A 27,483-nucleotide genomic window follows, 5' to 3' on the forward strand; every position below is an offset into this window, starting at 1 on the left:
AAAGCCTGGCCTATGCAAGGAAGCGAAGGAATAGCCTTTATTTTCTTTATTTGCAAGCTAACAATTACCAGGTGGATAAACACAGTTGACTGAAATGACATCACCCAGAACAGCATGGCAGCACCTGCATGCTCCTCTCCAGAATAAATGAAAACCCCTCTGAAAGCTTCAGAACATGCATTTCATGAATGAGATTTGACTAAATTAAAGAGACACCCACAGACCAATATGCGCTGCTTTTGTACTTGGAGAACCTGGCCTTTTGTGTGCACTAAAAATTGTACAATATTACTTAATTTTGAAGCAAAATAGTGGTAAATAATTGGTCTCCCACTGCCCTCATTTCTGTAAACTAATTTGGTTTTATAGCTTTACACATCACATGAATTTGAATCTAACCTGATTAAAAAGCTAAAAATCAGACAGCATGCAGAATGTGAATGCTTGGTTTATAATTTAGATATAGATTTGTAATGAAAATGACTTGCAACTAAGACTGTTGACGGTTCAACAAAGCACTAAAGTCAGCAAAGTGTTTGAGTTCACTTTAACAGCTGTGATTTCTAAAGGAGGGAAATCTGTGCTTTGGAGTGGGGGAGGGGTTAAAAGGTCACAGGTCTGTTTTAGGGACCACACAACGTGCTACTGAGGCACTACAGCCAGCTTCTTCATTTTGGACAAAAGCAGCAGCCAATCACATAATAAGACAGCAGGGAAATACCATTGAGAGACAGTGCTGTATATACCTGGTAGAACTGAGAGCCATGCAGAGTGGTAGGAGATCCCAATAGAATTACCAGCCAAGCATGTATACTCCCCAGCATCCTCAAAAGTTACATTCGGTAAACACAGAACCTCAATGTCTTTATCCGTGGTGTTAACACCTGCAGTCTAGAAAAAAAGGGAAAGGGGAAGACAGAAAAATAAAGAGCAAAGAAAAACACAAAGCAAAAGATACTGACAAGACCTTCTTGTGGACAGGGATGATGAAACTGCTGCAGCCTTACTAGCACTCCATCACATTCCTGGCAGAGCAGAACTGAAATGGGGCTTCGCATTCCCCCTTATCCACAAGGCCTCAGCTGGCACAGCCCCCCCCCACCAATATCCAGCTTCAGCCCCCAAAACCTGGTCTTGCGAGGAGGGAAGAACCACTACCACCCTTCACCAAGCCCTCGAACCGGAGCATACGCAACATGCACATGAGATGAAAAGAATATGGAGAAACCCTAGCACAGCTCGCTGTTTCTGTAACCGGAGGAACAATAGAAGAAGGAGACACACAACTAACGTTGAAAATACAAATAGTAATACTAAAAGAAAAGTACAGCACCATGGCTCCGTGTCACAAAGACGGCAGTAGTGGGTAACGTCAGACCAGAAACAGGAACCAACACAAAGAAAAAAAAGAGGTGGAGTTTTGGTGAAGCTGAGCGCTTGCTTGCACTCAGCATTTAATAAATGAACAGACAGAAAATAAAAGGTTTCAAGACAAACAAAACACAGGACATGACACTTTAACCAAAACAAAGAGACAAACAAAACTGACTACACAGACAAATACGGTGAGCTGAAATCAATTATTTACGTTACTTTTACTTTCTCCTCTCCACACCCATTCTCCACTCACCGAACAAACAACCCCGAGTGAGTGAAAACATGCTGCTTTTATGCAGCTGTACCGAGACTCGATTGCTAATCAGTCATTCAATTGGAGTCTCGGTACAACTGCACATGTATTAACAAGTGCAATAATAATGAGATTGTAGACACATTTGCTGCTCTAAATCAGGCTGCCAGACTGAAAACACCTCGGTTCTTTTCATCTTTACTCTGATTGACAGGTGGCAAACAAAGGAACTGAGTGAGTGATTGTTGGAGCAGGCAGACAGCTTATCTTGAAAGGCTAAGAAACCTACACTGTCTCTAGGTGAGTAACTCCTTGTAATCATGGAAATATAAAACAGTTTGCTAAACACTCCCATGCAATAATCTAAATCAGTGAACATCAATGAGAAAAAAACCGGCGGCAAGCAATAATTACTTCTTACAACTTGTACAATAATAATAAAATAATAATAATAATATAATAATAATAATAATAATAATAATAAATGTAGTGTGGATCCATTATACTTACAAATCCTGAAGAGGCTCCAATCCATCTTCAAACGCTGCTTCACAGATGCAGAGGCCACTTAACTTGGTGTGTGATTTTGAAGACGATTGGTTACACCTGAGCTAATTTAGGTTTGCTATTACAAGGGGGGTGGACACTTATCCAACCAAGCTATTTCAGTTTTTATTTTTAATTAATTTTCTACAAATTTTTTTTTTTTTGAAAACCCCTACTTTTTTTTGATTTTTTTTTTGATTCTAAAATTATTCATTAATTCCAGGCGAGAAGGCAACAAAAGGTGATAATTTTTAAAAGGGGGTTTGCCCCACGTCTGAAAGACATCTGTGTGTGTGTGTGTGTGTGTGTGTGTGTGTGTGTGTGTGTGTGTGTGTATATATATATATATATATATATATATATATATATATATATATATATATATATATATATATATATATATATATATATATATATATATATACACACACACACACACACACACACACACACACAGTGCTTCCTCGCTATGAGGCTCTCGGTTATAAAGCGCCTCGGATATAACGTTTCTACAGCATGTCCTCCCTACACCTGTGATTCATGTAATATTTCTACAGTAAATAAACTACCCGTGTTGTTTAAACTGTAAACAACGTCTCAGTCTAACTCCCATTTCTGTCTCTCCTTTTTGATACAGTATCTGAACTGAAGAAAAGCTGCGATGGCACTTTATAACACAGACATCTTATTCAGCATTCGTTTTATAACTAAAAAAATATTTGGCCCAATACGTGGCTGTCTTTCCTAATGTATTTAGTTTTATTGCTGCAAGAGGAGCTGCGGCTTTCTCTAGGAGATGAGACATTTCAGCTTTACTTCAACCCCACTCCGGCAGCCAAACCTGGGGCAAGCCCATTCCAACTTCCCTTCTCCCAACCAGCTCTCCTTCTCGCACTTGGTTTGCTTGTCTGTTGCTTTGAACTGAACTCCCGACCACCGTTTAGCCAGGCTAAGAACGGCTAAAGTGATCCACGAGTTGGAATCTTATCTTTTTTTTTTTTATTTTAAATATAGTGTTGGTGCTTTATGCATGATTAATTCACATAAAGTTACATTTTTGCTTCACTATGTGCATTGTAGAGAGGGAGTTATTTTATTTTGTATTTTAGTCAGATGTGTGTTGTTATGTGTCCCACGGCTCCCTCACCCCCTCCCCCGTTTATAACACTCTTTGGTTATAACACTCATATTGTGTGTGGCCCGAGATCCGTGTTACAGCGAGGGAGCACTATATATTATTTATCAACCAAGCTGAAATTTTAATTATAAACTGGCACAAGGGCTTAGTTTGAAAGAAGTACTGAGTATACTTCAGGAATCGTCAGAATCATAGCCACTGAAAAGTCCCCAAAACCCCTTTGCATTTGTAAGAACATTTATCAAATGTGGGATGCTAATGTGATGTAAGTTGGACACCCACAGAAAAAAGTTGCTAGAAAATTTAGGCAGATGAACAAAGCTAGGATACAGTAAATTAGAGATGGGGAGAATTCACAAGAAAGAATAGGCTATAGAGACTGCAGACACAGGACAAAGACAAGAAGAACCAACCAGAAAACATTCAGAGCTGTGCTGTTGGATTTTTCCATGGCTGCTGGCAGAAAAAACAGTTGCATCCCAAGAAGAAGGTTTCAGGACCAGTAGTAGGAGTCCCCACTGAGGCCCCTAGAGAGGTCCTGTATCCAGCCTGAAGCCACCATCACCAGCAAGGTTCAACCCCATGGACACACACTCAGGAGGCCCATGTCAGTTGCATGTATTTTTACCTTGTAGAACAGTGAGCCAGGCAGACTGGTTGGCCTCCCCAATATAACTGGAGACCTTACAAATATATTCTCCAGCATCCGCCATGGTCACTTTGCTTAATGTCAGCATTTCGGCATTGGAACTATTTATTCCTGAATGCTAGAATAAATCAATAACAAAGGACAGCAATGTATTAAATCTGTCTAACAATAACAAGAATACAAGTATGGGCCCACCACCAAAGCAGGTACTTTACAATAATATTTTAAATTGCTATGCATTCCAAGTTTAAATACAGGAACAAAATATTTAAATATATAACATATATAACATTTCTAGTTCTAGTTTAATCAATGTCATGCTGTTCAATTAGACTACACTGCACTAAACATGAATGCGTGTAAGGGAGTGCAATAGCCCCAATGGAAACTAATGTAATAAACAGCAAACCTCACCTTTAAGACGTGGAAATAAGCCTTTCCATCAGCATCAACGTGGCTGCCATTCTTCTCCACATGTTTGAGCCACTGTATGTGCGGCTGGGCGTCGCTGTATACCTTGCAGGTGAAGCGCGCTTCCTCGCCCACGTACACGCTCACATTGGCAGGGAGGCCAGCCTGCAGGATGGGCCGATGGGGGGATCGCTCTGTGGTAAAAAAAATCACAAAGAAAACACCCTGACTAATTGGATTTCCATGTTGGGCTAAGATCACAGATCTGTGTTTATTAGGCTTCCAGGCCCATAGGGCGTCCCAGAGTTGAAAAAGTTCAGTTTGGCCACAAGACTAGATCTTGTGAAAATACACTAGAGACACGAAACTGAGTATGACAATAGAGAGTAATATGTGAAGTACTGTCGATTTCAAAATGGTGTGTTTTGGTCACATGGTTTGGTGGCCATATTGATAATTGAAAAACGACTGTAACAGGGAGTGATCTGTGCTGACTCTGCTGTGTTCACGGGCTGCAGGAAGAGGGCGGCAGTTGCCCAACAACCGCCTGTGAGTCATGGCAGTGACACGGGGAGGTGGGAAAGTGGGTGTGTGGACTTTCCCCCTCTCTGAATGGCTGAGAGGCGGGTCTTCGGTGATTGTTGGTCCTATAAAATAACGCTCTGTTGTTTCCTCAGGTCTGCCCACTTAGATGCGCTAAGAATGCGGAAGCTTTGATTCGGGACCGGGAATCAGCCGGGAGAAAAATTAAGATTCCCAGCGAGACAGAAGGAGAGAGCAGGGAATACTTGGGCAGACCCCGGCGTATTGTGAAAGAGCAGACTAGATAGCCGATAGAATAGGACGGTGATCCGGGTCGTGCGGGTAGCGGCGACCGGGATAACGCTGCCGAGGGCAGCACCTTTTATTTGTAGTTTTATTACTGTTTTATTTTCCCTTGTTCTTTTCGCCTTCTTTTCATTATTATTTCTTTGAGCACCTGCGAGTGCCTGTGCTGTTCACGTACCAGCTGTGGTATTTCCGTGGTGCTGTCTATCATCGTTGATAGGCAGCCCATGGTCAACAGTGCCCTCTGCCGGAAAAAGCAAGAACTGTCTGAAAATAAAACTGGGCACCTGTGTGGTGTTTTCAAGTACACCTGTCTGTCTCCTAGTCAGTGAAGTACCCACACCCCTTCCACAACGACTTTAAAGACCCATAACAAGAACAGTGTTGCATGTATGCTCTTCAATGTTGGCACAGTTTGGCGAGTAATAACCACTAAAATCGAAAGCAGATTGGTCACATGGTTTTGGCAAACATATTGGAATTAACGTTTAAATGTTATCTCCTAGGGCGTGCCTATAGGGTCATAGTTATAATGGAACACCTATAGGAAGTCATTTGTGCTCTATCAAAAAATGTCATCACCTGTGACCGTTGCCCTCTCCAAAATGTCAAACTAAAAACTGGCTCCTTGCACCTCAGGGATCACAGATAGTCATGGATCATATGGAACATACATTATATATAATGGATAATTGCAAAGCATATAATGGATAATTGCAAAGCATATGACATGGTTTATTTAGATTTCCAGAAAGCTTTTGACAAAGTCCCGCACAAAAGATTAATTCTCAAACTGAACGCAGTTGGGATTCAAGGAAACACATGTACATGGATTAGGGAGTGGTTAACATGTAGAAAACAGAAAGTACTGATTAGAGGAAAAACCTCAGAATGGAGTGTGGTAACCAGCGGTGTACCACAGGGATCAGTATTAGGTCCTCTGCTATTCCTAATCTACATTAATGATTTAGATTCTGGTATAGTAAGCAAACTTGTTAAATTTGCAGACGACACAAAAGTAGGAGGAGTGGCAAACACTGTTGCAGCAGCAAAGGTCATTCAAAATGATCTAGACAAGATTCAGAACTGGGCAGAAACATGGCAAATGACATTTAATAGAGAAAAGTGTAAGGTACTGCACGCAGGAAATAAAAATGTACATTATAAATATCATATGGGAGATATTGAAATTGGAGAAGGAATCTATGAAAAAGACCTAGGAGTTTTTGTTGACTCAGAAATGTCTTCATCTAGACAATGTGGGGAAGCTGTAAAAAAGGCTAACAAGATGCTCGGATACATTGTGAAAAGTGTTGAATTTAAATCAAGGGAAGTAATGTTAAAACTGTACAATGCACTTGTAAGACCTCATCTTGAATATTGTGTTCAGTTCTGGTCATCTCGCTATAAAAAAGATATTGCTGCTCTAGAAAGAGTGCAAAGAAGAGCGACCAGAATTATTCCGGGCTTAAAAGGCATGTCATATGCAGACAGGCTAAAAGAATTGAATCTGTTCAGTCTTGAACAAAGAAGACTACGTGGCGACCTAATTCAAGCATTCAAAATTCTAAAAGGTATTGACAGTGTCGACCCAAGGGACTTTTTCAGCCTGAAAAAAGAAACAAGGACCAGGGGTCACAAATGGAGTTTAGAAAAAGGGGCATTCAGAACAGAAAATAGGAGACACTTTTTTACACAGAGAATTGTGAGGGTCTGGAATCAACTCCCCAGTAATGTTGTTGAAGCTGACACCCTGGGATCCTTCAAGAAGCTGCTTGATGAGATTTTGGGATCAATAAGCTACTAACAACCAAACGGGCAAGATGGGCCGAATGGCCTCCTCTCGTTTGTAAACTTTCTTATGTTCTTATGTTCTTATATAGGAAGTCATATGTGTTCAATAAAAAAAGGCTTTTAAAATCAATTACAATTATTTGCCACTAGAGGGTACTCCTCCCAAACAATGTGTTTGCCGGTACTAACATTCTCACAACCCTTATGTTGAAAACCTTTGACCTACATGAAAGCCAAGTTTAAAGTAACTCCTACCAATTTTGCAAATATAAGTATAGCATGTATTTGTTATGCTGTACTTATATTTGCAAAATATATCAGCCTTGTTTCATCCACTGCTTTCAACGTTGCGGTCACAGTACTGACACTGTCTAATACTGTTTGTATCCAAACAACATTTCAATTAGCTACTAACCCATGATTCCAAGATTTTTACCAAAATTGACAGTCAGTTGTATCCAACATTGTTTGTGATTATACGTTTGATCTATGTGAATTTCAAGTTTAAAACTAAAAGTACTATTTAGTTCAATACATGACATTAAGAAAATAGTTACTTTTTTAGTTCATATATATATATACACACACACACACACACACACACACACACACATATATATATAAACTTATTGATAACAAATGAATTTAAGCTCACTATAATCCAAATATAAGTACAGCATGTATTGTTTATACATCGATATCCCCATTACTTTCAAATGTTTATTGTGATGCATCCCTATAGAAAGTAATGGATGTCAACAGATCAATGTTCTTAAACTCCACCACTACATTACGCACTGTACAGTAATCCCTGTGTCAGTAATTGTTTATAACAGTAACCTTTAAACCATGTTAGCCTTGTTTTATCCATTGCTTTCAAAGTTGCAGTCACTTTACTGTGTCTATCTTCAGCCAGACTAGACTAGTTATAATACTGTTTGTATCAAAACAACATAACTGGCTACTAACCCACAATTCCAAGATTTTTATCAAAATTGACAAAGTCAGCTGTATCTAAGACAGATCAGTGCACGTAAACTTCAGCGTAAGATTATGCTCTGTACACGATACAACTTAAGTAGCCATTAACTAATTATAGGAAACGTAGCGCGCTGTAAGAGCGATTACGCCGTGTAACAATTATTTTTTTTTTTTTGTTCCTGGGTAGTAAGTGTTATTTCCTAATTGCTTATGCCTCAAAAGTATAGAAAATGACTATTATTCCCCACAAACTTTGCTTTTGTGACTAGGACAGTGATATTTCAAAATATCACTATTTCCAATGGGAAAACAGGCAAATGTGTGTCTTTTCGTTCACATAAAGTCAGAAAAAAAACAACATATGAATCCAAATTAACATGTATTTATACTAAAGTAATATAAAAATGTCTACAAAAGATTTAGAAGTGAGTAGTTTTTTGAGATTTACGATTATACTGTATTTACTAAATCTAAATCTTTTGTAGTCATTTTTGTATTACGTTAGTATAAATACATGTTAATTTGGATTCATATGTTGTTTTTTTCTGATTTTATGTGAACGAAAAGACACACATTTACCCGTGTGTATACAAACAATTACCATAACAATATAAAATCATCAAAATTCAAACATCTTCTCTGAAACCACTTATCCGATTGAAACAAAAATTGGAATAAAAAACCTTAGTATGGTCATCTGTTACGCTTGTTCAAGGGAAGAAGTTGCTACTGTGAAAATCATGGCGGCCATGCTGGATGACATCATCTGCATACGCAACTGCTATAAAACTGCCTATAACTTCTTATTGACTGCAGATAGGGGCGTGGTTGTAATGTAACATGTACAATGACCCATATATGCCATTTAAAAAAAATGTCATTGCCCGTGACCTCTGACTTCTGCCAAAGGTCAAATTTAAAACTGCCTATAACATCCTATTGACAGCAGATGGTTGTTATATTAGATGCAGAGTTCTGAAATCGTTATGTATGTTAAGGAATAGTCCAAGTTTGGGACAATTGCATCAGAAGCTGATCGTTTGCGTGGTATGGCAGCCATGTTGCGGAACATCAATAACAAACAAACATCGTCTCAGAAACCGCTTATCCGATTGAAGCAAAAATGAGCATATATGACCCAAGTATGATTATCTTTTACACTTGTTTAAGGGAAGTTGTACAGTAAAAAAACATGGCTGCCATGGGCCAATGAGATTTCAGCATTGATCATTTTGCACATATTTCAGTATATGTCAGTGGTACAATGCAGTAGACTTATGAAACTTTGTATAATAGTAGAGGACTATGAGAAGTAATGTCAATAACGTAATAAAGCCGATTGGTCAAATGGTTTGGCCGCCATATGGACTTTTTGCATGTTCCATAAAATGAACACAGATGGACGTAAGCTCTTGTAACTTCACACAGTTGTAGAGACCAAAGGGAAGTAATAACAACCACTAAATGGAGCTGATTGGTCACATGGATGGTGGCCATACTGATGTTTTGGCCATATTAACAACCAATGTGCTTAAATTTCACAATAACTGCTTGGCAGCTGTCAAGTTGCTTGCAACTCTAGTTATTATTTTCTTTTTTCTTTCCACTGAGACTACTTAAATGATGTGTAAAGTCAACACTGTTGCATGAAAAGTCATGAAATTTGGTAAGTTGGTAAAGGCTTATGGGAAGTTGAGTTAGGCAGAAATGAAGGTCATAGGTCACATGATTTGGCAGCCAAATTGCAATTTTCAAGAATTCTGGGCAATTTTAAAAAATCTTCTCCAAAAGGTTAAAGCAGAGATCTGAAACTTGGTGCACATACTCCCGTCATGGCCTACATTCAGAACCTCATACAGTGTAGAGGATTATAGGAAATTAATGTCAACGAAAGAGTGAAGTTGACTGTTCACATGATTTGGTAACCACATTGCATTTTTGTTAGCCAAATTTTCAAATGTCCGTAAAAGCAACACCTTTGCACGAAAACTCACAAAACATAGTAGGGTGGTAGTGGCATTTGGGAAGTTGTGTCAGAGTGAAAATGAAGGTCATGGGTAACTTGGTTTGTGGCCATACTGGATTTTTTTTAGCCAACTGCTAATAAAATAAATAATAAACATAATAACTAGCGTTACTAGCAACTATAAAGGCTTCCAAGAAAACATAATTCAGTCATAACAAATAATCGCGGATACAGCTTGCTACATTTCCTATAATTAGTTAAAGGGCTACTTAAGTTGTATCGTGTACAGAGCATTCTTACGTTGAAGTTTAAGTGCACTGATCTGTGTTAGATATAGCTGAGGAGCTATAGGCCAATTTGTGGGTTTTGAACCTTAGCAGAGGTCAAAGGTCGCGGGTGATGACATTTTTTCATACAGCACAAATTACTTCCTATACGTGTTCCATTATAACTATGACCCTATCGGCCTGCCCTAGGAGATCAAATTTAAATGTTAATTCCAATATGGCCACCAAACCATGTGACCAAAACACGCCATTCTGAAATCAACAGCAATTCACATTACTACTACTATCACACTCAGTTTAATGTCTCTAGTCTATTGCAGTAAGATTTCATACTTTAAAATATGTATTTATAGCACTCATGAAATTATTATTTTGCTCGCTGCGTCCATGTTTTTTAAGAAAAAAGCTGGAATTTTACAAAACTTAGAAAGGTCCTTGTCATAAGAACATAAGAATATAAGAAAGTTTACAAACAAGAGGAGGTCATTCAGCCCATCTTGCTTGTTTGGTTGTTAGTAGCTTATTGATCCAAGAATCTCATCAAGCAGCCTCTTGAAGGATTTCAGGGTGTCAGCTTCAACAACATTACTGGGGAGTTGGTTCCAGACCCTCACAATTCTCTGTGTAAAAAAGTGCCTCCTATTTTCTGTTCTGAATAGCCTTCGTCTAATCTCCATTTGTGACCCCTTTTTCTTGTTTCTTTTTTCAGGTTGAAAAAATCCCTTGGGTGACATTGTCAATACCTTTTAGAATTTTGAATGATTGAATTATGTCGCCACACAGTCTTCTTTGTTCAAGACTGAACAAATTCAATTATTTTAGCCTGTCTGCATATGACATGCCTTTTAAGCCCGGAATAATTCTGGTCGCTCTTCTTTGCACTCTTTCTAGAGCAGCAATATCTTTTTTATAGCGAGGTGACCAGAACTGCACACAATATTCAAGATGAGGTCTTACTAGTGCATTGTACAGTTTTAACATTACTTCCCTTGATTTAAATTAAACACTTTTCACAATGTAGCCGAGCATCTTGTTGGAATTTATTATAGCTTCCCCACATTGTCTAGATGAAGACATTTCTGAGTCAACAAAAACTCCTAGGTCTTTTTCATAGATTCCTTCTTCAATTTCAAAGTATCTCTCATATGATATTTATAATGCGCATTTTTATTTCCTGCGTGCAGTACCTTACAATTTTCTCTATTAAATGTCATTTGCCATGTGTCTGCCCAGTTCTGAATCTTGTCTAGATCATATTGAATAACCTTTGCTGCTGCATCAGTGTTTGCCACTCCTCCTATTTTTGTGTCGTCTGCAAATTTAACAAGTTTGCTTACTATACCAGAATCTAAATCATTAATGTAGATTAGGAATAGTAGAGGACCTAATACTGATCCCTGTGGTACACCACTGGTTACCTCGCTCCATTGTGAGGTTTCTCCTCAAATCAGTACTTTCTGTTTTCTACATGTTAACTGCTCCCTAATCCATGTAGATGTGTTTCTTTGAATCCCAACTGCGTTCAGTTTGAGAATTAATCTTTTATGCTGGACTTTGTCAAAAGCTTTCTCGAAATCTAAATAAACCATGCCATATGCTTTGCAATTATCCATTATCGATTTTGCATCCTCAAAAAAATCGAGCAAGTTAGTTAGACACGATCTCCCTTTCCTAAAACCATGTTGACGGTCTCCCAGGATACTGTTACCATACAGGTAATTTTCCATTTTGGATCTTATTATAGTTTCCATATGTTTGCACAGAATACAAGTCAGGCTTACTGGTCTGTAGTTACCTAGTCCAGTTTTGTTTCCCTTTTTGTGGATCAGTATTATGTTTGCAATTTTCCAGTATGTCAGTACAAACCTTGTGTCAAGAGACTGTTGCATGATCTTGGTTAGCGTTTTGTAAATAACTTCATTCATTTCTTCGAGTACTATTGGGAGGATCTCATCTCATATTTTAAGAGCTTCAAGTCCCTTTAACACTCCTGCCTTAAAATTGGATAGGAACAGGTTGACATGTGGGGCATGTTGTCCGTATCTTCCTTTGTAAAAACTTGTGAAAAGTAATAATTTAATATATTTGCTTTTTTTTCTTCATCTATGATTTTGCCATTTGTAAAACATTTTGGTTTTAGCCCCCTTAGCAATGTTCATTTCTATTTCTCTCTTGGCCTTTCTAACTTCCTTTTTGGCTTGCGTTTGCAGTTCTGTGTACTCTTTCTGTGTACTTTGTTTTTGGTCCCTTTTAAATGCTCTGTAAAGTGTCTTTTTTCGCAGAATATATATATATTTTTTAATTGATCTATTAAACCATTTTGGCAATTTAGTTTTACATTTAGATTTGTCTACTTTAGGGATGTAATCGTTTTGCGCCTCTAGTACAGTTAAACGAGGCAGTCTTCCCAGCGACAGCTGATTCAAATTCAGCGCCATTCTGAGACACGGGCAAGGGGAGGAGCCAGCAGCACAGCAGAACAACGCAGTTAAACGAGGCAGTCAGAACCGGGATTACCAGCGCCTCCTAGACGCAGACCAGAGCAGGGACCACAGTTTTTTTTTTTTTTAAAAAAAAAAAAAAAAAAAAAAAGACGGTTTTGTTTTTTTTTTGTGTGTGTGGGGGGGGGGGGGGGGGGAAACTACTTGCAGCTCACATCTCCACCAGCAGAGGAAGAATGCCTGATGGTTTCGCCTCAAGAGCCAGAAGGAGAGGAGCCGTCTCCAGCGCCAGAGGGAGAGGAGCCATTGCTGCCGTCTCCAGCACCAGAGGGAGAGGTCCCACCGCTGTCTCCAGAGCAGGAGGGAGAGCTGCACTAGTCCCCTGCAAGTGATGGAGAGCCACACCAATCTCCTGTAACAAGCGTAGACTACACGCCGCTCCCACCTCCGTCACCAGACCATATGCCTCTACCACCTCCACCGGAAGGAGCAGAGCAGCAGGAGCTGCCTCTGCCTCCGCCACCTCCACTGCCAGGAGCAGAGCAGCAGGAGCTGCCTCTACCTCTGTCACCTCCACCAGCAGAGGGTGAATGCCTGCTAGGTCCCTGTCTACCAGCACAGGGTGAATGACTGCTGGGTCCCTTTCCACCAGCAGAGGATAAATGCCTGCTGGAATCACTTCCCCCACCATCACAAGCAGAGGAGCTGGAGCTGCCTTTGACTCCATCACCATCAGGGGGAGAGGAGCAGGAGCTGCCTATCCCTTCACCAGAAGGACCAAGACTAAATGCTGGCGGTCCTCAGCAGCCCGTGCATAGGCTGCTGAGGGAAGCACTGGGAAGAACCGCCCAGCCGCAGTGGCTGAGAAGTGGGCTAAAACCTGCACCCCAGCTTGTCCTGACTCCCCACACATCTTTGCCCAAGGATGCCTGCCTTGCATCACCCAAGGTTGCCTGCCTCGCTTCGCCCAAGGTTGCCTGACTCGTTTCGCCCAAGGGTGCCTGCCTCGCATCGCCTGGGGTTGTCAGCCGCTCGGCATCGCCTGGGGTTGCCAGTTGCTCTGCATTGCCTGGGGTCACTGGAACTGCTTCGCCAGGGGTCGCACTCAGCTCTGCTTGTCCACAGGGGTCAGTGTGGCCGGAGCCCCACCAGAGGGAGCTGCCGGCTATAAAACAGGGGGGAGAGGTCAGGAGACCACTTTTCTCCGCAGCAATTTTGCTGCCGGAGATTTTCGGGGAGGTCTGGAGACCACCAACCGCAGCAGCTTTTCCACTGCTGGACTTGCCCTGGCTGAAGGAGTCAGTCTGGGAGCTGTCAGCACATCTGCTGACAGCCGCACCATTGGCAGCATTTCCGCTACCAGTGGTACAGCAGGAGGAGAGATTCGCCCCACTGTCAGCACGTCTGCTGACAGCATGGCCAGTAGCAACCTGGCTACTGGCAACATTGCCGCCCATCAACCCCTTAAAGTCCCTGTTCTTGGCCCAGGACTTTGAGCGAGATTTTGGGGATTTTAAGGGGGGAGGTGGCCATTGAGGCCAAGGGGGGGTATATGTGGCAAAGTTGCCCACCCCCGTGTGTATTTTGTGTTGTATGTTGTGTGTTAATGTTGGTGTATAGTCATTGTTACACGTGATATAAACGGGTCTGTGTAACACGATTGTTTAAAATGTATATTTGTATTTAGGGACGAGGATTGCACAGCACTTCACGTGCAAGTCAAATGTAATGTGAGCACGGGGAATTGCACTTTATTAATTCACGTAAAGTTGTACCGTGACTCCAATTGAATGATTGATTAGCAATCGAGTCTCGGTACAGCTGCATAAAAGCAGCATGTTTTCACTCACTCGGGGTTGTGTGTTCAGTGAGTGGAGAACGGGATTGGAGACAGAGGTAACAATAATAATAATAGTTAAAATATCAGCTTACCATGTTTGTCTGTGTAGTCCGTTTTGTTTGTCTCTTTGGCGAAAGTGCCATGTCCTGTTTTTTTTGTTTTTTACAACCTTTTTATTTACTGTTCTGTTCATTCATTAAATGCGGCACGAAACCAAATCGCTCAGCTCTACCCAACTCCACCTTTCTGTTGTTTATTTCCTGGTTCCTGTTTCTGGTTTGAGGTCACCCACTACAGCCGTCTTTGTGACACCACCACTGTTAATAGGGTACTGAATTTTGTTCCTTTCGTTCTCTTGATGTTGGTTTTGCTCATCAAAATTTTGAAGTGGTTCAAATTTGTTGGATGTTTTGATTTCTAGTGGTTGGGTTTGACGAAGTTTCTTTTTTTCCCTGCTTCTGCCTGCCTGAACCCAGCTGTTCTGACCTTCTTCTATCTCCCTGGTGGCTTTCAGTCTGTTAGTGGTGGTGCAGACTTCCATGAATTGTGGGTGTGCCAGCTCCTCAAGATCCTGTTGCTGTCTCATTTCTTCCAGCTCCATTTCTAGCACACTTACCAGTTATGCAAGTCCTGGATCACGCGGCACTTTACGCACACTTGGTTTAGCTCCGCTGGGTTTTCTCGGATTTCCCACATCATGCAGGTGTCACAGATTACTGGCTTGAAGACCATGTTTACTTTTTTTTTTTTTTTTTTTTTTGGAAGTTTCGTTTATTTTCTGCAGCTGTCAACCTGCTTTCAAACTGCTTCTAAACTGCTTGATGGAGAGCCAGCTCCCTCTCTGCGTAACGGTGGTTAGACTACATTGTGGCATCTGATGTCCGTCGAGGGTGAAGGCAGTGGTTGTATAGCTGGATACCAACCACTCAACAGGAAGGAGGTGAGCCTTTCCGAGTCTCGCTGTCCTCGCCTCGGAGACCACCAGTGAGAGCTGCCGGTCCTCCACGTACGGAGTCGATCCTAGGACAGAATCGGATCGTGTCCCATTTCCTGACGACCCAGGGAAGGCTGGTGGTCGGTCTCCTTAGTTACGACAGATCAGACTTAGTGAAGTGTCCCAATGCTGTTCATCTCCTAGACCTAGACGGCAAAGGTGAGGTAGTCGGTAGTCCCCTCTCCTAAGTCCTCACGACGGATAGGCCGGTGGAGTGGCGGTCCTGCGTTCTGATGCGACAGCCCTCCATCACCATCAGGGGGAGAGGAGCAGGAGCTGCCTCTCCCTTCATCAGAAGGACCAGGACTGGATGCTGGCGGTCCTCAGCAGCCCTTGCATAGGCTGCTGAGGGAAGCACGGGGAAGAACCGCCCGGCCGCAGTGGCTGAGAAGAGGGCCAAAACCTGCACCCCAGCTTGTCCTGACTCCCCACACATCTTTGCCCAAGGATGCCTGCCTCGCTTCACCAAAGGATGCCTGCCTCGCTTCGCCCAAGGGTGCCTGCCTCGCATCGCCCAAGGTTGTCAGCCGCTCGGCATCGCCTGGGGTTTGCAGCTGCTCCCGAGACGTAGCCGGACCCCAACGGTCTTGAATAACGACGAATGGGGTCCTTGATCGAAGCGGAATGAGACGACACAGGGTGCCCCCAGCGTGCACACCGAGACCCTCGGGTGGTCTCCATCGACGGCCGATATTTGACGTTCCCCCCTCTCCAGTCTCTGGTGAAAAGACGGCGATATTCCGTTAAAACCCCCTCTCTCCAGAAAGGTGAACAACGAGACAGACTTCCTCAGACCCTCGAAAAGTGCTGCCGGAGATTTTCGGGGAGGTCTTTCACGACTGGACTTGCCCTGGCTGAAGGAGTCAGTCTGGGAGCTGTCAGCACATCTGCTGACAGCCTCACCATTGGCAGCATTTCCGCTGCCAGTGGTACAGCGGGAGGAGAGATTCGCCCCACTGTCAGCACGTCTGCTGACAGCATGGCCAGTAGCAGCCTGGCTACTGGCAACATTGCCACCCATCAACCCCTTAAAGTCCCTGTTCTTGGCCCAGGACTTTGAGCGAGACTTTTGGGATTTTAAGGGGGGAGGTGGCCACTGAGGCCAAGGGGGGGTATATGTGGCAAAGTGCCCCACCCCTGTGTGTATTTTGTGTTATGTTGTGTGGTGTGTTAATTGTTGGTGTATAGTCATTGGTACACGTGATATAAACGGGTCTGTGTAACACGATTGTTTAAAATGTATATTTGTATTTAGGGACGAGGATTGCACAGCACTTCACGTGCAAGTCAAATGTAATATGTGAGCACGGGGAATTGCACTTTATTAATTCACGTAAAGTTGTACCGTGACTCCAATTGAATGATTGATTAGCAATCGAGTCTCGGTACAGCTGCATAAAAGCAGCATGTTTTCACTCACTCGGGGTTGTGTGTTCAGTGAGTGGAGAACGGGATTGGAGACAGAGGTAACAATAATAATAATAGTTAAAATATCAGCTTACCATGTTTGTCTGTGTAGTCCGTTTTTGTTTGTCTTTTTATTTTGGCGAAAGTGCCATGTCCTGTTTTTTTTGTTTGTTACAACCTTTTTATTTACTGTTCTGTTCATTCATTAAATGCGGCACGAAACCAAATCGCTCAGCTCTACCCAACTCCACCTTTCTCTGTTGTTTATTTCCTGGTTCCTGTTTCTGGTTTGAGGTCACCCACTACAGCCGTCTTTGTGACACCACCACTGTTAATAGGGTCCTGAATTTTGTTCCTTTCGTTCTCTTGATGTTGGTTTTGCTCATCAAAATTTTGAAGTGACTCAAATTTGTTGGTTGTTTTGATTTCTGGTGGTTGTGTTTGACGAAGTTTCTTTTTTTCCCTGCTTCTGCCTGCCTGAACCCAGCTGTTCTGACCTTCTTCTATCTCCCTGGTGGCTTTCAGTCTGTTAGTGGTGGTGCAGACTTCCATGAATTGTGGGTGTGCCAGCTCCTCAAGATCCTGTTGCTGTCTCATTTCTTCCAGCTCCATTTCTAGCACACTTACCAGTTTATGCAAGTCCTGGATCACGCGGCACTTTACGCACACTTGGTTTAGCTCCGCTGGGTTTTCTCGGATTTCCCACATCATGCAGGTGTCACAGATTACTGGCTTGAAGACCATGTTTACTTTTTTTTTTTTTTTTTTTTTTGGAAGTTTCGTTTATTTTCTGCAGCTGTCAACCTGCTTTCAAACTGCTTCTAAACTGCTTTGCACTTTTCCACGTACTTCTGGACTTCCGCCTGTACTTCTCCCACACTGTCGCTGGAAAGACTGCCTCATTTATAGCTGCGTTGTTCTGTTGTCTCCTCCCCTCCCCGTTTCTCAGAACGGCACTGAATTTGAATCGGCTGCTCCGAGTTTCAGCTTGTTTATTATCCGAAAAACAAACACAGCTGTTTGACTTTGAGCTGCAGTGTTTTCCCAATTTCCTGTGTTTTCTGATTAAAGCAATTAAAGATGTAATTTCTCTAAACTGCTCTGCACTTTTCCATGCCTGTACTTCTCCCATCCTGTTGCTGGGAAGGAGCAAAATTGACAATTTTGGTGCCGATCAGCATTGCGGTTTCAGACAAGATGATCTTTGAATATTTTACGCAAATCCAATGTGGCGGGCAACCCAACCATCCAATTGATTTATTTTCAAGGTTTTCTGTTGTTTTTTTTTTTTTTACAGACCATTCATGCGCTATCTGTTGACATTATCAGATCTCCATTTTAAGTTGTTTTTGTTGACAAGAGTTTTGATAATTGTCCAATATTTTCACGAGATCTAGCCTTGTGGCCAAACTGTGAACTTTTTCAACTCTGGGACACCAGTCCGGTTGTCCACACGTAGGCATCTACTTACGTATGTGTTTTCATGACTGCAATGTGGTTTGTGTGGAAAAATAATAATATCTAGAACTGCCAGGCAGATTTACGGCTCCCAAGCCCCAGTATCAGTACCCGTCTAAACGTGTTTAGTTCTCAATGTGCCAAGTTTAAAATCAGCAACTTCAACAGTTCCACAGAAGAAGATCTTGAAAGTTTTTTTTTCAAAAATGCATCAGGCGGCCACCTTGTTTAACAGACAAATGCCGTTTTCGAAAATGTAAGTTTCACCAATACAGGCACGACGGTTTTCAAGTTTGGAGTTAATCAAGTGAACCATTTTTAAACTGAAGCAGTTTTAAATATAAGAAGAAAATGTAGGAGTGGCAGCCATATTGTTTCACACCACACAACCATTTTAACATATTTGTATTCCGCTGTCACCGGAACGATGCCTTCAAAGTTTGGAGTCTGTTGGTCAGACGGTTTTCAAATAAAAGCAGTCTGCTATTAAGGGCGTGTTTCGGTGAAATTTGTGGCAGCCATTTAACTATTGAATTGTATCACAGCAGCTTCTGTTTTACATGCAGGTTTGGATGCTGATAATATCTGCCAAGTGTCAGATCAATCACTTCAACGGTGCCAAAGAAGAACATTTCAGGAGGTTTCAAGAAGAAATGCGTCACACGGCCATTTCAGTTAAACACCAGTTTTTTAAAAGTCAGTTGTATTGCTACAGTGTCAAGGATGATACCTGTGAAGTTTCAAGGCAATTTTGAAAGGTTTCTAAAGAAATGCGTCAAACAGTCATTTTCATTTGCGGTCAACATAATTTTTTTAAAAGTCAGTTGTATTGATACAGTATCAGCGAAGATGCTTGTGGGGTTTGGATTTAGTCAAGTAAATAGTTTGTCAACTGACGCAGGTTTAAATTTCAAATGTAAATGTATTACTGGCAGCCATCTTGTTTTATAAAACATCACCATTTTTACAAATTTTTATCCCATTGTTACTGGGACGATAACTACCAAGTTTGGAGTTTGTTGGACAAACAGTTTTCAAAAAGCAAGCAGTTTGTTGTTAGGGGCGTGTTTCGATAAGATTTGTGGCAGCCATTTTGACATTAAAATTCATCACAGCAATTTCTGCTTCGCAAACTTGATGCGGGTTTGGATGCTGATGATATCTGCCTAGTTTCAGATCAATCGCTGCACCGATTTCCAAGAAGAAGATTTCGAAAGGTTTTATCGAAAAATGCGTCTCTGCGCCAATTGCAAGGACGCAGCAGCAAACTTGTTTCAGCATCTGACAGCCAATGTATCCAGCTTGTTACCTGCCAAGTCAGAATCTGATCAGTCACGCAGCTTTGAAGCAGCAGCAGTTGAAAGTTTTGGGAAGAAAAAAAAATTTAAATTAAAAAAAACTTTAAACAGCCTAATTAAACTCAGCAATAACAACAGGCTTCCTCTGCCATAGGCTTGGAAGCCTAATAATATATGATGTGGAGAATGACTTTCATTAGTGTTTCAGCACTCGACAGCAGTATGTAATATGTTCTTTCATTATGACTTTGATTTTATTACAAAACACAGACTAAACTGTCGACTAGATTGTATTGATTTCAATATGCATAAACTGCGGGTCTGGCTGTTGCAGAAGTAAGTGCTTATAACATTCATTTTTATGATTCTGCAGCTGAAACACTTAAGAATGAACATGCACAAGATATTCACATACGCGGATACATTTAAATTTGAATTGCAAAAGCCGCTCAAAAAGCGGCTATGGCTGTGCTAGTGTTAAGGTCAAATGCAAAACTACCTTTTAACACCGTAAAAAGTGCAGTAGGGTCATGGTTATTATGGAACACATATATGAACCCATACATGCTCTATTAAGGTTGTTAAAGCAAGTCACTACATTTAAAAAAAAAACCACATGGCCGCCATAAGCCAGTCAAATTTCAGCTATGGTCAAATAGTACATACTGCAATTCATTTAAAGTACAATGTAAACTTGTGACTCTTCATAGGAGTGGTGGTAGAAGCCTTTGGGGTGTTGTGTCAGAGCAAAAACAAAGTCATAGGTCACATGGTTTGGCAGCCATATTGGATTTTTCAAGAATATTGGCCAATTTAACAAAATCTTCTTCTCTAAAACCTCTTACGATACAGATGTGAAACGGGGCACATGCTACCCTTATGACCTATAATTAGATGTGTTCAACACAAGTCGATTTGTCACATGGTTCGCCAGCCGTATTGAATTTGTCAGAAATATTCAAACGTCTTTTTCTCTGAAACCATTATGCTGATTTAAGCAAAACTTAGCCTTGGCAAGGTTGTCTAACAAGTTTGTGCAAAGCAACTCGCTACATAAAAAAAAAACATACATGCTCTATTGAAAAATTAACTTGATCGTGACCTTTGACCTGTCCTTCAGGTCAAATGCAAAACTAGCTTAAACTCCTTACAGAGTGCAGACAGGGCCATGGTTACTATGGAACACATATAGTAATCCATATATGCTCTTTCAAAAAATTTCCTGTGACCTTTGAGGGTCATGGTTACTATGTAAATAGGACATTCTGCACTATTTGCTAAAGTGTTTGGTACTCTTATTGTTACTGGTACCGGAAGCCGTAAAGTTGATGGCAACTCTACTTTATTTATTTATTTTCTAAACTGTGCACATTTACCATGCTAAACTTTTATATGACTGAATGCAAATGGATCCAATTTTGCCCCAAATTCTAGCATTGTAGACCTGTATACAGGTGTACAAAAAAACAAAAACAACAACACAAAGCAGACCTTTACAGTAATATAGAAATAATAACGGCATACAACAAAGAAGAACACTAATGTACCAATATGTATATAGATGCTCATTACTAGTATAAAGGCATAATCTATTTAATATAACAGAAGGCTGCATGGTCCAGTGGTTAAGTAAAGCCACTGACTCATTGTGTGACCCTGAGCAAGTGACTCTGCAGCTGATGCATAGTTCACACACCCTAGTCTTGTATCTTTGTAGTGCTTTGTGACAATGGCCCACTATGAAAGGTGCTATATTATATATCATATATATATATATATATATATATATATATATATATATATATATATATATATATATATATATATATATATATATATATATATATTATATATATTGTGATGGAGTGTACATTCCAGAACAATCTTGTTCAGCTGTGAGGCCGTGGCTGTAAGAAATGCACACTCCATCTGCGTAAAGGTTGTACGGATGGGTTCAAAGGAAACTAAAAGAATAAAATTTGAAGACAACATAAACCAACTGGCTAGTAAACAAACTGGGAAATAAACTAATGGGTTTAAAAGCAAAATTATAGTTAAATAAATTAATGCAAATTGGTTCCCACAGTGTGATGTTGTATGTTAAACTACAGATTTGAGTTTATGTTATGTTTTGTTAAAAGAGGAAAAAAGGTATTATGTAAGAAATGATATTTGAAGGTTTTAAGACCCTGGGAACATACTGAGGTCAACAGGGATTAACAATTGACCTTAATTGTGTAATTACCTGATTGCCTAGGAGTTAAAACTGGTAAAGCTGAGATGGTCTGGGAAAAGAGAGAGGAGAGATCAGGAGAAGACACCAAACGGTGAGGTAACAGAGAACTTTAAAGCGAATGGCGACTTTGTTTTCAGGGTAAGCAGAATTAGCCTGCCCCTGCTTAGTTTGGAGAGAGAAAAAAATAAGTGTTTAGTTTAGGACCTGCAAATGGGATAGGTTTTGTTTGTTTTTCTGATTGTTTTGTTTTCAAATAAAACCACGCTCCGGCGTGTTTCACTGTAAGAACGGCTCTTGTTTGGATTTATTCAAATATTATACACAACATAACGTCTTTAACCTGTTAGAAGACAGCGAATTCTTCACTATATATATATATATATATATATATATATATATATATATATATATATATATATATATATATATTGATTTGTTTAAATATTTTGCAAATTAAAAATTTGCTTAGTTCAGAAACACTGAGTGTTCCTCTGCTAAAACTGGATCAGTATTTTATTTTTATTTCACACCCCTATTGTCAATTCAATATTAGAAGGGCTGTGTGGGGATTTCATTAATCCTATCTGTTAAGGTGGTTTTGTGATTTGGACCCAAATATAATAGTAATAGCAAAATATTCTGCAAACATAAGTAGTTAATTGATCTCAGAGTCATCTGTTTGGAAAATCACCTACAACACGGGTCTGCAAGGCTTAATGGTGATATCAGTGAAGCACTTATAGGATACCCCCCCCTCGCTCACTCACTCATTGCATTCTTTCACAAGCAAACATCTTGAGTGCAAACACTGCCAATTTTAACAATAGAAGCTTTCACACTATTTAATCAGGCTGGCTGCCTGCCTGTAAGCAAGTAAGCATCCATGGGGAATATTCTCACTGACGTAACCTTGGCTGGGCACACTGTAAAAGCAATTCTCGATTTAGTGAGAGTAGAGAAAACATACAGACACACACACACACACACTCTTCTTTAGTTCACTTGTAAAAGTTTATCACAGTAAATGTGCACAGTAATTTTGCAGTAATTTAGGACACCTTGCTTTTGTCATTTAAAAGGACCATGATCAGAATGGGACACACAGGTTTTACGTGCAGTTCATTTGCAGTGCATACTTTTGAAAAGTTCAGGTACAGCTGTATTTGCATTAAGACACAGTACTTTTAAATGTATAATACTTTATTGTTCTGTAATTGAAAACTGATTTCAGTGTACTGTAACTCCAATACAAGCTGACAGTAAGTAAGCTTTTGGCTTTAGATTCCTGATATACAAATTACTGACAAGTCCCTTGAAACTCATAGTAATGATAATGGACTCTGTTGCAACCTAGGCTAGATCACCCAAAGTGTATTTAAAGTAGTAAGACAAGGCTTCTAAAAATGTATTATGTATATTTGAGTAATTGTAATATGAACCAACTCTTCACTTCAAATAGAAGAGTTATCAGATTGGCTTTGAAAGCCCACAAAATCTGCATTATGGAAGCAGCCTGTGATAAAAGAAGACAGTGCTGTAATCCAGCTCCAGAACTGACTGCTGCAGACAAACCCCCATAAACTGACTGAAACAAGAGAAGGATAATCTGGCAAACTCCAGAATAAACTGAAGCTTTTTAAAACTACAGAAGCACTCCATATATCTTGACATTGCAATATAACTGCAGTGTCAAAATCAACTAATCAACAGAAACAGACCTTGCTGGCAGTTCAGTTAGTATATATTTGTATATGGAGCTTTTGCACCTACCCCGCCCCCCTTGAAATCTGCTTGACATACAGTAAAATCACAACTACTTGCAGAAGCAGCAGGTTATAAATGTCATCTGAAAGTCAAACACACACAAAAAAAGAAAATGGAGCTATACTGGGGGGTATATATTTTTTTTATCGTGGAAAACTGTATCGTGGAAAAATGTTTTTGCAGGCACTTGATTTTGTGACTAACTTTGAGGTATGGTAGGCACCTAACCCACAGACCACAGGGGAGGCAATACCTCAATACATTTGGCCCCTTTACTTTTTTGCTCAGTAGACACTATTATTTTCTTATGTTTTTTAATGCTTAAAATGTAATAAAAAAAAAAGTGTCATTCAGAGATGCCAGAAGTCTGACACTGATAAAAGAAAGAAAAAAAAAAACACACACACACAATAAAACTCACCCTACACAAACACTGGTTTGACCCAAGTCTGCACTGCACTGTTTACAGTTAGCAGCAGTGCGTCTGCAACAAGATGCTGGGCAGTTTTGGTTTCGAGATGTAAGATGGTGGTGGAATTCACTTCGCACAAACACAAGGTTTCAAGTTTTGAACACCCCGCAGGGGTGTACTTTGAGTTCACCACAAGGTAGCACTGCACTTCTGTCTCACCCGAATACAAACGATGGTAAAAAGGGGCCAGTGGAGAATGCACACACACACACACACACACAGGTGTGTTAAAATAATAGTCCAAACAAAATGTGAAAGCAAAAAGAGAAAACAAAACACAATAATAAAACTACAAACAAAGGGTTACTGCTTCAGCAGCGTTCCCCCACCGTCGCTACCCGTACGGCTCGGATCTTCAGCCTGTGCCTGTTCGCTTCTCCTCTACCTAACACTGTGTGGGGATGGCTAAAGTTTCCCCGCTAACTACCCACGTTCCCTCTGACTAATAAGAATGAGGTTTGTCCTCCCCGATTCTGGGCTATATTCTTGCATCGGTATAAATTGCTTGGTAGCTCCCGATGCTGCGTTCTGTTGGGTTTCTGTTTACATTTGACCTGTGGTCCCGCTGTCGTTCTCCCAGAAAGGCCGACCCGAGGAGTAGCAGAGCAGCTTTTTTTTTAATTTAAGGTTAAAGGGAAGCACGATGTAGAAGGGTTAGAAAAGTTACTAACCAAAAAGGAGTAAACAAACTGAATGTAATTACCCCTACCATACCCCACTAAATACCAAATGAATCTTTCTTTGAAAAAATCAGAACACATGCTGTATTTATGTAATTTGATACATTATATTTAAGCTTAACTTTTGTGGTTAACAAAATTTGAGTAAGTTACCATAACAATATAGTTAGATAAAATTTAAACAGGTTGGTAGAGGAGTTAAAAATGCTCCAAAAAATGACGATGTAGCCTGTCCTTATAAGAGGACAATGGCTCTTAATGGGTTAAGACACTGGCTCCTCTGTTACATGGAATTGGACAAGGGGAGTTGGGGGGCTTGCAACATTTACCAATTTCCCTGATTGTCTAGCTCTGCGCAAGCTGCCAAAAAGCCCACTGCCAGGTGTAAAACTCATACCCTGGCTTGTCAACACTTTCTATAAAAGCCCTTTAATTCTCCTCAGATCCACCCGAGGCCAGCAGACACTGCAAATTCCTTAATACGTTTTCGGGCTCTGTCTCCTCAAGTCAGCGACTTCTACCTCCGAGGCGAGCACGTCAAACCAAGTTGCTGTCACAGTCACAGTCAACAACTCCACTATTTTCACACAAACAAGTTGGGGCCACGCTGCCATTTTATTTATTTTTATCTCCTTAACCAGTGTGTGTTAAATTTGGATATGAAGTTGAAATCGGGACATTGGTCGTTTAAAACTGATTTAATCCAGAACATTTTGCAAGATTTAAACCTTTGCTCGGAGCTACTACACAAGAAAACTATGATTTTATCTCCACAGAGACTTCATATAAACAAGCAGTGACTAAGTTGAAAATTATTTCATTATTAACCAATTGATGTTTAACCTGTTTGCATCTATTTTATTTATTTATTTTTTTAAATCAACTGGCTTAAAGAAATAATAAACGAATGAACTCCAGAACTTCTTACAGAATATTTTCCACCAACAGACAGACAGACACACACACAGACAGACACACAAAAACTACTTTTTTCCTCCAAGTTCCTGGCAAAAGTTTTTCAAGAATATGTTGAACTGGATGAACATCTGGGACATTTGAAAGGTTCCACACAACTGAACTGTTTACAGAATGTGTTCCATTAAAAGCCTGCGATGGAAGTGAAGGAGAAGTCAGGGCTGCATTCCACAGACAGTCTAGCTCCGCTGCTTTCGCACCGAGCACACAACATCATGTTCAGCACTGGCACTGAAACCAAACAAAATCACCTAAATCTGCGCTTAAGGACATGGCACAAAGACTTTTTCCAAAACTGTTTTTCTTTCTTTCTATTTATTTATTTATTTATTTTTTAAGTGGGAAAAACAGTTACAACTGTCCAGCTGTCTAAGAATCTGCTTGTGAATGTTTCCCTGTTGTCAATCATCCAATGCTGTAGCATGATGTTCCACTAACGAAACTGGCCTGCTTCAGTCAACAAGAGCGGAACTTCCTACAGGCATATACTTAAGCAATAGCACCCTTATCAGAAGGCATTACTACAGTATATGGTAGCTGAGAGAGTCAGAAAGGCAAGAAGGCGCTATTGTACTAACAAGATAACCCTTAAAAAAGCATACAAAGTATAATAACGCACAGTGAAAGCATGGTAAAAGCATAGGTAAGCATTGTAAACAATAGCAAGTTATGGCAAACCAGGGTAAACTATGGTAAATGCATAGTATAACTATGGGGAAACTTAAATACAGTGCCAAAATACCATGGTCAGCTTTATAAGAGAATGCCTGGTAATCAGGCTTTTTATTGCAATTAAAAACTGGTAAACAGTGCCTTTATAAAACATGCCTTTACTGCTATTTGAAACATATATCTGAAATGTACAGGTTTGTTCACCCTTCCAGTGGTTTGCTGTCATTTATTAAAGCTGAAAGTTCTGTAGGAATCTACCCTGCAGCAGAGCTCCTAATACAGATTAAAACATCTATTCATGGAGATTAAACATTACTGCAATTGAATGCTTCTCCAGCAGATACTGTGCTTCTGAGAGTAACACAGCTGCTAGTCTTTGTATTAGTCAACTGCTCAGAAGAATTACTCATTACAGTCATCCATTAGCTTAATCATTCCCTTGCATTCATCTCCACTCCTTATCCAATCTTAACTAGGCACTTCTTACATAGAGACAGGAGCCCCGAACCAGATAGCAGCCGTCTCCAGAGCAAATTAGGTCAGAAATGTTATATCTATTGTTCCTAACAAGCTGGAAGCACATTAAAATTTCAGGTATTACAATATTTGTTTTATTTTTTTATCAGTTGTTTTTTCCCCCCAGCAGGCACTCCATTACCCAGGAATCTGGACTGGCAGGTTCTAACAGAATAATAATTGCTCTCTTATACATCTCAGCGGACAGGTTGCTTCAGACATCAGCAAGCTCTGCGGCTTGCATTTGACTCACATTCAGAGACAGCTCCACTTCTCCCCTCTGAACTATTTATATTTCATTGATTTAGTTAGGGAGCCACATCAACATCAATTGTATAGAATTGGAAAGGCTTCAGCAGTTAACATTGAACCCTGAAATTCTATTTAGTTGGGGTGTGCATCAAGATGACTTTATATTTGTTTTAAATTTCTGGGTTTAAAAGTTGAAACAACTTGATAAACACCATCTCTGGTTAAAATTGTACAGGGTTTTGAAACAC

The 27,483-nt window shown here is 40.4% G+C and overlaps 1 protein-coding gene across 1 annotated transcript in view; it reads right to left on the reverse strand.

Moving 5' to 3' along the window:
- LOC121321987 (fibroblast growth factor receptor 2-like) overlaps window positions 1-27,483 on the reverse strand; it is an 80,677-nt gene that overhangs the window by 16,574 nt on the left and 36,620 nt on the right. The window contains 2 exon segments of the mRNA XM_041261380.1: window positions 747-891; window positions 4,378-4,568. Coding sequence (XP_041117314.1) covers window positions 747-891; window positions 4,378-4,568 — 336 coding nt within the window.

This window comes from Polyodon spathula, chromosome 10 (assembly GCF_017654505.1).
Source record: "Polyodon spathula isolate WHYD16114869_AA chromosome 10, ASM1765450v1, whole genome shotgun sequence".
Taxonomy (NCBI): Eukaryota; Metazoa; Chordata; class Actinopteri; order Acipenseriformes; family Polyodontidae; genus Polyodon; species Polyodon spathula.